Source organism: Ochotona princeps, chromosome 26, assembly GCF_030435755.1.
Source record: "Ochotona princeps isolate mOchPri1 chromosome 26, mOchPri1.hap1, whole genome shotgun sequence".
NCBI lineage: Eukaryota > Metazoa > Chordata > Mammalia > Lagomorpha > Ochotonidae > Ochotona > Ochotona princeps.
In genome coordinates this window covers 26,265,955-26,278,266 of record NC_080857.1, presented here as the reverse complement: position 1 = coordinate 26,278,266, position 12,312 = coordinate 26,265,955, and the positions used below count along the sequence as shown (strand labels likewise).

The 12,312-nt window shown below is 48.5% G+C and overlaps 1 protein-coding gene across 1 annotated transcript in view; it reads right to left on the bottom strand.

The window, feature by feature from the left end:
* Positions 1-12,312, bottom strand: part of ESR2 (estrogen receptor 2) — a 42,893-nt gene that overhangs the window by 18,576 nt on the left and 12,005 nt on the right. The window contains exons 4-5 of the mRNA XM_004584486.4: positions 9,241-9,540; positions 2,040-2,178 (exon numbers count right to left, since the gene is read on the bottom strand). Of these exons, the coding sequence (XP_004584543.4) occupies positions 2,040-2,178; positions 9,241-9,540 (439 nt within the window). The remainder of the gene's footprint in view (positions 1-2,039; positions 2,179-9,240; positions 9,541-12,312) is intronic.

The following is a 12,312-nucleotide window of genomic DNA, read 5'->3' as shown; positions in this document are numbered from 1 at the left end:
AGCTAGCACTAATAAAAATCGGCCTAATCCATATTCGGCAATTCCTCTGTCCAGAAAAGGAGGGCAGGAGGGAAATAACAGAAAGAACTGGACCCTATTCCCTAATAAGCCCGAATCTGAATCCAGGCAGTGCGCTCAGCTCTGTCCTGAGCCAAGCTAACTGGGTCGCCAGGTGTATGCTCTCCACTAACCCGTGTCACCTTGCCTTGCCCAGAGTCTGTCTGGAGAGGTACTCTTCCATTCTGACCAACGCTCTAGCCCATGAAACCTCACTTCCTTTCTTACCACTCCTCTCTGTCCCTCAGCTGAATGCCTTCTTGCAGGAAGACAAGAACCTATTCCACTCATCTCTGCTGACACCAGCACTGGGCATCTTCCTATCGTGCTCAGGGTTAAACATGGCTAAAGAAACACTAGCAGTTTTTCACCAACAAAGTGTTCCATTTTATGGGCTAGAAAGCATCTGGTTTTGTATATCCCAGTTTTCCTTACCCAAATGCCCACACAGCATCTGAGCTACACTAGGCTAATGCCAGGAGCCAGGAACTCACTCCGGGTCTCTACTTAAGCCATCACCTGCTGCCTCCCAGGGTGCACATATGGAAGCTGGAACAAGCAGCAGCGTTTAGACTCGCTGATACAGGACATACATGTCCAAGCAGCAGATAAACCAGTGTGCACAACGCCCACACCTTTCTACGTGGTCTCCGAAAACTCAATACAATCAAGGCACAACATCAGTGCCATCATATTCCAATTTCCATTCATTTTCTCCTGGTTTTCATAATTAACTATTCCTGTAGTCGCTATTGCCAAAAATGCACATGCATTAAAACATTAAAGCACTTTCAAATAAAGTCGGCAGATTTGGAAGAATTGTATTGCCTGTCCAGCTAGCTGAAAATGCAATTGGTCACCACAGCTGGAAAATTCCCAGAACAATTTTAAGTTATTACCTGAAAATGGAGTTTTTAATGCAGAAACATCTAAGTTGACTTGCACACCTAGTGGCCACAATATCCTGCAGAGTACAGCTCCCGGCGATGACCCTTGCCTGTGAATGATACTGCAACACAGGTTTTAAATGAGGGGGCCAGCATTGCAGCACAGTGAGTTAAATCCTGTCTGCAATGTCAGTATCCCATACTGGAGTGACAGCTCACATCTCAGCTACTCTGCTTCCAATCCAGCTTCCTGCTAATGCACCCGGGAATGCAGCAGAGCAGGCCCTAGTGTTCAGGCCCCTGCATGTGTAGGAGACTCCTGAATGAAGTTTTAGGCTCCTGACTTTGTCGTGTGTGCGCGCGTGTGTGTGTGTTTACATAGTTGATAAGGATGTGATGTATGCCCATGTGGGTCACTGATTAGGGTGGGGAAGGTAGGTGGGCCAAATGTTTCCTACTTTTTTCTTTTTTCTCCTATGTCTGCAGGGGGGAGGGGGACAAGGGGATAACAGCACTCGGAGATGGGGACAGTCATCTTGGAGACCCCAGCGTGGAGAAGAATATTCCAAGAGTGTTAACTGAGCGGTTTTGATGATTCTGAGAGGGTGTTGGTATGGCTTTGGGCCAGATCAGATTTGGCCATTACGATCATTTGGGTAAATGAACCAGTGGACAGAAATGTCACAGGAGGGCAGGTCTTTGGTGCAGCAGTAAGAAGCCACATGACATGCCTGCGTCCCATACTGCAGCACTTGGGTTCAAGTCCTGGCTCTGCTTCAGGCAGTGGTGATGGCTCAAGTACTTGGATCCTTACAACCCACGTGGAACACCCAAGCTGAGACCCCAACTCCTGGCTACGGCCTGGCTCACCTCTGCAGGCATTTGAAGATCACTCTGTGCCTTTTAAATAAATAAAGCAAATAAAAACTAAAATGCAGGAGTTACAGAACATTTATTAATTTCTGACTTGATGAAGGAGCAGATGGTGGTTCAGGTGTGACCTTTTAATCGTTTCATCCAGAGCTCTGTTCCTCAGTCCCTACACACTTTGCTCAGACAACAGGAAGAGGAGGCACACCGTGGGTTTTTTCTCACCTGTCCAGCACGAGGTCAGGAGCAAAGATGAGCTTGCCTGGGTGGTCAATTGAGCGCCACATCAGCCCCACCATTAACACCTCCAGCCAGCAGCTCTCCAAGAGCCGCACTTGGTCGAACAGGCTGAGCTCCACAAAGCCTGTGGGAAGCAAGAGCCATGAGATGCACCTGCCCTTTCCCTGGGCAACTTGCTTCCATGAAAACAGAACAGCAGCTTTTAAAAAGCAAAGGAAAAAAACCTAACAGTATGGGAAGATAATCTATTGTTAAAACGTGATTAAGGCTGGTTCAAGGAAGAACAAGTGAACTTCGAGTGTTCTAAGACAAATACCCAGTCTTAAGTCACAGAGCAACATTTCAGTTAACAAGGGACCAAATATATGAAGGTGACCCAAACAGTCCCGGGGCTCAGTACTAGCTAGGTTTGTGTGAGTGATGCTCCTACAGTGACAAGATCACCCAGTGACACGTTTCCCAGAATGCAGCGCCACCATTCAGCAACAGTGACTGTACTCACTTGGAATTTACAAAGGCCTGGTAGCACATGGGCTCATTCAGCTCCCCACACAGACGTTCAAGACAGCCCGAAAGCTGGAACCAAGCTTCAGCAGTTGTATCTTAGTAATCCCTCTGCTCCATGCATCTGAGAAGCTGCCACAGGACACAACCACGACTGGGACAAGGAGAGTGCAGGCCTGGGGTGCAGGCCGAGGGTAGGCAGAGGCTGGCAACGGGGAGCATGTGGAGGCAGCACCAGCTTCTGCAAAGTCAGGGTTGCAGCTAATACAACAATGGCTGAGCACCTCCCCTCCAGAGGTAGGAGCATTCTTAACAGGCAGCAGTGCTGCTGCCCAGTTCCATGTTGAAGAACAACGGCCCTGACAGTCTCCCTGTTCTGGTCCCAGAGCCCACAAACAGGCCAGCTCTGGGGAAGACAGCAGTGGACAGGCTAAGTAGACAACAGAGACCTGCTCCACAGGCCTGAGACCAGGAATGGATGGTGTCACACAGCCTCAGAGCAAAAGGGACTCCGGCACAGGCCCCAGCTGAGCCACTCCTGGACAATTATTGAATCTCTTTTTACCTCTTCATTTTGTTAAAGGAAAACAGGCTCATAACACCAACCCCTGAGAATTTCCTAGAGTTGTAACCCAAAGACCACATGTGAACCAAGTCTTTAAACAATTTACAACGCAAATCTGCCCAGAGGAAAACAGAACAGCAGCTTTTAAAAAGCAGTAATGAATGTAAGATGGGTAGATCCTTTCAAAGCCCACACCAGGCTCCATTCAGTTCCTAATACATGTGCATGTCCCAGCCTCACCCACAGTCACATACAGTCAGCCTACCCAACAGAGAGAGCCTTTTAATCCTATGGATATGCAACAAGATTAAGACTAGATGAGATTTTCATATTTGAGGGACAGGAAAGTATACAGTAATTATGTCAGCTGAGAGAGAAGAAAGGAAATTCATATGAAGCCTAAGTTTTCCCAATAACTTTCAAAATATCAGGCTAGAAGAGGGGCTAACGCAGCTTATGGGTTCAGTTTTACTAGTGTACAAAGAAGATGAACAGCTTTCAGTAACAATGAATTGCACTCTCCATGTCGGATTCTGCAAAATAGTGTTTGAAACACTTTTTTTTCATTTTATTTTAAATTTAATGGATCAAATAATTCTCACTTTATTTGAAAGACACATTTTTACATCTGCTAATTCACTCTCTCAACGCCCACAACAGTCTGGGCTAGACCAGGCCAAAACCAAGAACCTAGAACTTCTTTGGGGTCTCTCATGTAAAGGATAAGGACCCAAGTACTTGGGCCATCCTCTGATTCCTCCCCAAGGTGCCTGTAAACTGAAAGCTGCATGAGAAGTGTAGCAGTCAGGCCCAGAATGAGACATTCAGATGACATGTGGGTATCCAAAGCAGGGATTCGAGCACTGTCCCTAATTACTTATTCAAGAGATGGAACCACTGACAGAGAGATCTCCCATCTGCTAGCTCACTCAAGGGCCCTAAACAGCTGGACAAGGCCAGGTGCAAGCTAGGAACCAGGAACTCAATTCAGGTCTTCTTTGTGGATAGCAGGGACCCTGTAACTCGAACCACCGCCACTTCTTCCCAGGGTCTGCATTAGCAGGATGCTGGAATCAGGAGCAGAGCCAAGACTTGAACCCGGGCACTCAAAACAGAAGGTAGGCATCCCAACAGACATCCTAACCCCTGTGCCAAATGCCCACCCCTGAATATGCTTCAGCCAAACCCAGAGGAAGGCATGTCAGCACGCACTCACTCTCCTGGGAGAGCCAAGAAACTAGCACAATTCTGGCAAAGGCTGGACGAAACTGCAACTCAGAAAATCCTCAGGCAGCTCAGGAGGCGGCCCAGACCACAAAACGACCCCTGAAGATACTATCATCCCAGTCCTTCAATCCTACAGCCCCTAACTATTGTCCCTTGGCTCTTTACCGCCCCGCCGCCCCGGTCTTCAGTCTGCCTTAATGCAGTTGAGCACTCCACACCACAGGAACACATCCAGTGGTTTAGAGACAGGTGTCACTTCTTAAGCTTGGAAGGACATGCTGGAGACGCTCTTTCATGGAGGAGGGAGGATGGGCTCTCGCATTTTAGGATGGAATCACAGACTATCCAATCAAAGGCTATCCATTGGCAATTTTGGATCAGGATGGTATTTCAGGCATTAATGCTCCACTTTTAATTTTAAAATATCAGTTACTACTGAACACCATAGTTTTTAGCCTAGCCTATCTCAAACATGCTCAGAAAACTTGTTTTAGCATATAATTGTGCCAAATCATCTCATTCAAAGTCTTATAAACAAAACACGACTATCTTGAAGGATTTAGTGAATATTGAAAATGAACTGGGGACACCTTCATGTGGAGTTCAGAAACCAAGAAGTCATAGTGAATTGGGGCCTGTGTATATGTATATATTACAAACAGGCGGGGAGAAGCAACCATTTTAAAGAACAGAAAATGTAAATTCCAAATGACAACTCGTGGATAACTAAGCTCACTGTAAACTTGATGGTATGCCAGGTTGACTGGTCCATCAGCTGATGTTAATTCAACCACTGCTTTACTCTATCAGTCCACATATATTGACTTACCATATAATACTAGTTTTTTCCTCATTGATTTTAATATAATTTTCCATAGAGCATCTGACCAACTCTTCGCTCTCATGCTAGTCATACTGCACCCACCTACTCCCACTTGACCACACCTCTCCTTTCCAGGTGAGGACTGTGCCACCAAGAGACAGATCAATATGGAACAACCAGCTATGCCTTTCAGCCAGGCCTCAGGACCTTAGAATTTCTTGCCCAAATAGGCCTATACCCAACTGCAAACAGTGGGCGAGTCTCTTCCCTGGGAATGGGAAGGGATGATGAGTACACGTAGGAGGAGGGTGTGATGGGTGGTGTGGGATGGATCTGGCGCTGGGAAGAGCAAGAAGACAAATGAGCAGGCTGGGAGTCAGTGCTGTAGAGTGGCTGGCAAAGCCACCTCCTCCAACACCAGCATTCCATCGGGCACCAGTTCATGTTACCGGATATCCCACGTTTCATCCAGCTCCCTGCTAATGTGCCGTGGAAAAAGCAACAGAGGTTGACCCAAATGTCTGGGCCCGTTACCCACATGGGAGGCCCAAATGGAGCTCCTAACTTTGGCCTGAGCCTTGTAGCCATCTGGGGAGTGAACCAACAGATGGAAGCTATCTCTTCCATCTCTTCTCTCTCTCTCTCTCTCTCTCCCTCCCTTCCTCCCTCTCCCTCCCTTCCTCCCTCTTCCCCTCTCCCGTTCCACCTCTGACACACACTCTATAACTTTCAAATGAACAAATCTTCAAAGAAAAAAAAACACAGGCATTCTACACACAACTCTTCTTGCACTACCATGTCTAATATAAAAAAAGTGTAAGAACTTTTAAGTTAGAAACTGCTTTCTAGAACCCGTCTGTTCTACAGCAAGAAAAAGACAAACTTCATTTAAAAATTACAACTCACACAGTAGCTACCACGTACACGTGGGGAGCTGCTCCCAGATTTGCCGGAACCTCGATGGCTACCCCTTTTCTGGGTGAGTCCCGGGGGTCTGTGTAGCGAGTCTGGGCCTCCCCTACTGCTCGCCATGTGGCTTGAGCTGGGGGGAGGAGCCAGGAAGGGTGGGACTGGGGCCCAAGGACTTGAACCTCCGGCAGGCAGCTACCCCACTGCCTGCCGGGGGGCCTTGGGATGGCCACGCCTCAAGCCTGGGAACACACAGTAGCTACCACGTACACGTGGGGAGCTGCTCCCAGATTTGCCGGAACCTCGATGGCTACCCCTTTTCTGGGTGAGTCCCGGGGGTCTGTGTAGTGAGTCTGGGCCTCCCCTACTGCTCGCCATGTGGCTTGAGCTGGGGGGAGGAGCCAGGAAGGGTGGGACTGGGGCCCAAGGACTTGAACCTCCGGCAGGCAGCTACCCCACTGCCTGCCGGGGGGCCTTGGGATGGCCACGCCTCAAGCCTGGGAACACACAGTAGCTACCACGTACACGTGGGGAGCTGCTCCCAGATTTGCCGGAACCTCGATGGCTACCCCTTTTCTGGGTGAGTCCCGGGGGTCTGTGTAGTGAGTCTGGGCCTCCCCTACTGCTCGCCATGTGGCTTGAGCTGGGGGGAGGAGCCAGGAAGGGTGGGACTGGGGCCCAAGGACTTGAACCTCCGGCAGGCAGCTACCCCACTGCCTGCCGGGGGGCCTTGGGATGGCCACGCCTCAAGCCTGGGAACACACAGTAGCTACCACGTACATGTGGGGAGCTGCTCCAGGGCGGCCAGTGCGCCATTTGGCGCCAGGCTCTGCCTCCTGGCCGCCCGGCCAGAGTTTTTGATTTTTGGTTCATTGACCTGCTTCCTGGGAGGCTCCCTCCAGAACCCACAGTGCTGGGGGCGTGAAGCACTGTGCTTGCTAGTAACCTGATCTCTGAACACCTCAAAGTCTCTTTGGGGATCCCTTCAATCAAAATGGAGGAAACAGAATGCTGGCAATTAGGGAATCCCAAATGAACTTGAGGCTTGCACCTAATGGTCCTCAGAGCAACCACGGGCAGGTGCGTGATTCACGGCTAGGAACAGGCCCAAACTGGGAGGTAAGGGGACACCACAACTGGGATGAGGGTCCCACCAAGGAGTGTATGTGCTGGAATGGGGCTGTGTTCTATCTAGGAAACAGTTGCAGTCACCCGAGGCACTAGTGTGGGCTGGGATTGGATGCACCAGGCCAGTTCAGATCCCAATACCATCTGGTGTTATGGAGAACCAGGGTTGATGTGGGACTGACTAGGCTGGGTCTCATTCCTCTTCTGAACCATGTGTGAGCTGTATGTGGGTATGGACGAGCCATGGCCGGGCTGAAACATCCAACAACAGGAACCAGAATGGGGTGAAAGCCAGCCAGGAAAAACCACTGTTCCTGCTAGGACAGGAGGTGAACTGAGTAGGGCTGGCTCAAGAACCCCCTGGCAAGCGCAAAATCTGGCATTGGGAGGGGTTCTGATGGAGGAGCCTGGGCAACTCCTCTGGCAGGACACAGTCCCTGCAGGTAAGCGCAAGAAGCATGATAGGAAACAGCCCAGAATAGGCCATGGAAAGTTTCCCACTGGCATGCATTCAGCATGGGTCAGGAGCAGATCAGGCTGAATCAGTTCATGTCAACCACTGGCAAATCCGATCGCCAGACCAGAGTGTGGGATGGGCCGGGTTTGGTTGCGACAAAACCAGTACACATTATGGAACGCCAGGGCGTGGTTGCCTGTACTGGATATGAATGCAGCACCCATCCAGCACACGTGAAATCCAGGAAGGAAGGGGCAGAGCTGGCGGGGGGATTAAGGGGCTGGTCCCCTCGCCGGTCAGCTACTCCCACTGGAGAGTGTTGGCTGGGATAGAGACAGACCCGACTAAGCAAGGCTATAACACCTGTGCGCTGCATGTGGACTAGATCAGGGCCGCAGCATCAGCTGGCAGAAGCTGGCACTGGGGACTAATTCTGTCGAGTCAAATCACAGGACCACCTAAAGAGTGCATAAACCGGGACAGAGAGACCTGGGAGGGAAAAGTGGGTTCCCCCTTCCTGAATCACTATTCCCGTAGGAGGGCATGAAAACTAGGACGGGGGCTGGGATGGCTAGATAGAGAGGCACTCAACAACATCTGTGAGGGCTGGATGGTTGAGTTGATTAGATAGAACTAAGCTTTAATACCCATTGACGGGTACCAGAGCCAAATGGGATGGGGGACAGACGGGTCTTCTGCTACACATACTGGCAAACCAGGGTGGGGGGCGGGCTTGGTGGGGGTTAATGTGGGTCGCCCCGACTAGGCTGCAGCTCCCACTGGTTGATGTAAGGGCCGAACCAGACTGGACTGCAACACCCATTGGTTCCAGTGCAACTCGGGACTGAAAACAGAACCAACCCAGCAGTTGCAACCACCAGCTGATCGGGGTGATGGACTGTGCCGGGCCCTGTGCTTGCTAGAACATACAAAAAACTAATCTGGGAATACCTCAAAGTATCTTTGGAGATCTCCCCAATCGAACTGCTGGACTCAGAACTCTAACCAAGAAAAGACAGAAGACAGAACGGGACAGTCATTCATCTCAGCTATATGTTGGCAGCAAATTATGGGGCAAACGGAGACTTTATGATGGACCATATCAATCAGTGGACGACCTCATCGAGCGAAACTGGCAGCAATTCATAACTAGAGAACTATTAACACCACTTGGGCACATATTTCGGAGCATGCCCCACATCCGGGACTTGGGGTGGGCGGGAAACTGGGTGGGGCTTCTCCCCCTTTACCTCAGATGCAGGATGGAAACAATATGGACATAATGGCATTGCCCACTTTCCTCTCCCCCTGAACCTTTTTTTTCCTTTTTCCTTTTTTTTTTTTCTTCTTTTTTCCTTTAACTGTAATTAACTATGTAAAGATTGTCAACAACAATACAATAATAAAAAAAATAAAACAAAAAAAAAAAGAAAAAAAAAATTACAACTCAAATAACCAAACTGTAAATATGCAGACACAGTTCATGGGCCTCCACTTTGAACTCCCACCCCACAAACATCAGGGGCAAGCTTTCCCGTAAACAAACGGAACACGAGCAGCCAGAGAGCCCTACCTGGAATTTTCTTTGCCCAGCCAATCATGTGCACCAACTCCTTGTCAGCCAGCTTGGTCAGGGACATCATCATGGAGGCCTCGGTGAAAGGTGTGCTGGGCCGGCTCACCAGCACATCCGGTGGCTCTGCCTCGAGGAGGCTGAGGACCAGCTGCTCCGGGCTCAGGGCGCTCAGCAGCAGCTCCTTCACTCGCATCATGTGGCCACCATTTCTCTCAGCTTTGCCCAGGCAATGCAGCTGCTCATCAGAATTTCTCCGTCTTCGCACTAGGTGGTACCCACACCTTTCTCTCCGGGAGCCTACAGGGGAAAGCAGACAATGATGGGATGATTTCAGCCAGGGTGAACATGACACAGTGACATCACTGGAAGTCTGAGTGTATCCTCACAACATCAAGGAGTGGAAGCCTGCATGTGATCAGATGGAACTCTGTGGGGCATGGACCAGTGATTGCTGCAAGTGTAACTATTAACAACATCAACAACGTTTCAGGTGTCTGAATGTTAAGTCCATTTCTCTTTTCTTTTCTTTTTATTATTATTATTACCATTTTATGATCAGTTCCATAGGCCTTGGGATTTCCTCTACCCCTTCCCCTAACCTCTCCTCCCTCACCGAGTTCCCCCATCATTACAACAGCATAGTTCCTCATGGACAATCCTAAGTCCATCATTTTAACACATGTTGATACATTCTCCAGAAGTATTTAAAATTTTGCAATCTGGACAACGATTTAAAGACTATCTGTTCATACCATGGGACATTCAGTATTGCTCACGGTGACTTTTGTCAAATCTTTGTTTTACATCAAGATGATACAAAGGTTCTCCTTTACCTTCTCAGTTCACATCTAGCTGGAATTGTGTGCATATTTGTGTTGCACTGATATTTCATGTTATAGTTTCCCAAAAGATGCACAATTTTCCCAATCTTACTTATCGAATAAGTCTGTCTATTTAAAATGCTGTCTCCTTAATAAATAAATAGCTACAAAAGGATTTTGTTTTCTGGATTCATTACTGTTTACAAACTTATCTTCCTGCTCCTGTGTTGGTGCCAAAATGCTATAGACTTTACAGGTTTATGATCAGAATTTAGAAAGTGGAGTAAGGGAAGAAATCTTTTAGTTTAGAATTATATTATTAGCTAAACCATCACTCAAAAATAAGAACAAATTGTGCCCAGCACAGTAGACTAGTGCCTAAAGTTCTCGCCTTGCTTGTGCTGGGATCCCATGTGGGTGCCAATTTGTATCCCAGCTGCTCTACTTCCCATCCAGCTCCCTGTTTGTGTGTGGCCTGGGAAAGCAACAGAGGACGGCGCATAGCCTTGGGACCCTGTGCCCACGTGGGAGACCCTGAGGAGGCTCCTGGCTCTTGGCTTAAGATAGGCTCAGCTCTGGCCATTGCAGCCACTTGGAGACTGAACCAGCAGATAAAAGATCTGTCTTTCCTTCTCTCTGTAAATCTGTTTCCAGTAAAAATAAGTAAATCTTTTTAAAAAATAAGAATAAATTGAGAATATGTTGATTTAACACTCACATTCCCTTTTAAATAGGTACAGTGTGTCCTTTGGGTTGGAAAAAAATAAACCAAAAGGAAAAAAAAATTGAGAACAATCTAAACTGAAAATTTTCAGATTAAATCTGAAATAGTATTGAATGAATACAATGATAGATAGTTTTTGGAGATAAACAAGGTGGATCCAAAATACCACTTAATAACATGTAAGGGAAGAATGATTTTGGTTAGAATTTTCTAAGATTGCCTCTTTGGAAATAGAAAAACAAATTCTGTAATTGAAAATGCATGTTAACGGGGCCAGCACTGTGGTATGGCATGTAAAGCCCCTGCCCACATCACTGGGCAGCAGCCCCACGCCTCTGCAAGCCATTTGGGGAATGAACCAGCAGATGACTCTGCCTTTCAAATAATAAAATCAATCCTTTAAAAAAAAAAAAACTGAACCAGAATACATGGTATTCAAATTAGAAGAGGAAAAAAGAAGACTGCAAACTGCAATTAATTCGTAAAGGAAAACAAGAAAATATACAATAAAAATTGCTAAAATATCATAAGAAGATAACAGACAGCATATGCTATGATTTTTTTCCCCATGGCCAGGTCTGAGTCCAACAGTCCTCCTAGGGAGTCCTCCAACAAACCTCATCTGGGATGACCTCACATCTGACTCCTGTGTGCACCAGCCAGCAGAGGGTCAGGTCTGGTCTGTCACCTGCACCAGTCAATGGACATACTGGTGGATGCAGCTGCCTGGTCATTTCCGCCCCAGCCCATACCTCACACATACCGGCATGGCCACAGCCAGGTCAGAGCAATTCAGGATAACCCACCACCAGGCCCACCCCAAGCCCTGCTTTTTGCACATGCCAGCCTCTGCTGCATCCTATCCAGCTCACATGAACACCCACAGGTTTACAGCTTAGCTCAGCCCAACCTTGCCCTCATGTATGCTAAAAAGTGTTGCCACATTTCCCAGTTCTGCCTGCCCTCCAATCCTGGTTCTTGGGCTCACCAGTGGTAGGTACAGCCCAGCAGGGGAGTGCCCACAGTTCCCCGGCCAGTTACGGTCCCAGGGTCCCAAAGAGAGTCATCTGTGGTGACCCCAGACTTGACTTTGACTCTCGTATATGCTAGCTGGTCCGGGGCCAAGCTCAATCCATCACCCACATCAGCCTACACACACACCGGTGGTAGCAGTTGCTGGGTCATTTCTGTATCCAGTCCCATCTCTTCTACAAACCAATGGATGTGGCAGCCTAGCCCAACCATGCCCACCACACACTCAAGCCTCACATACAACAGTGGGAACTGCAGCACTGTCGAAGCAACCCCAAATAACCCCACCAGACCTGACCCCAGGCCTGATCCAGTCTGTCCCACATCCCAATCAGCTTTTGTACACACGAATGGATGCTACAGCCTAACCCAGCCCAGCCAACCCCCAGTTCCAGCCCTAATGTGAATTGGCTGGTGATGCAGTCCAAACCACCCTGTCCAGCACCTTATTCTAGTTCTCAGATCTGCCAGTGGGTGTTACTAACTAGCCTA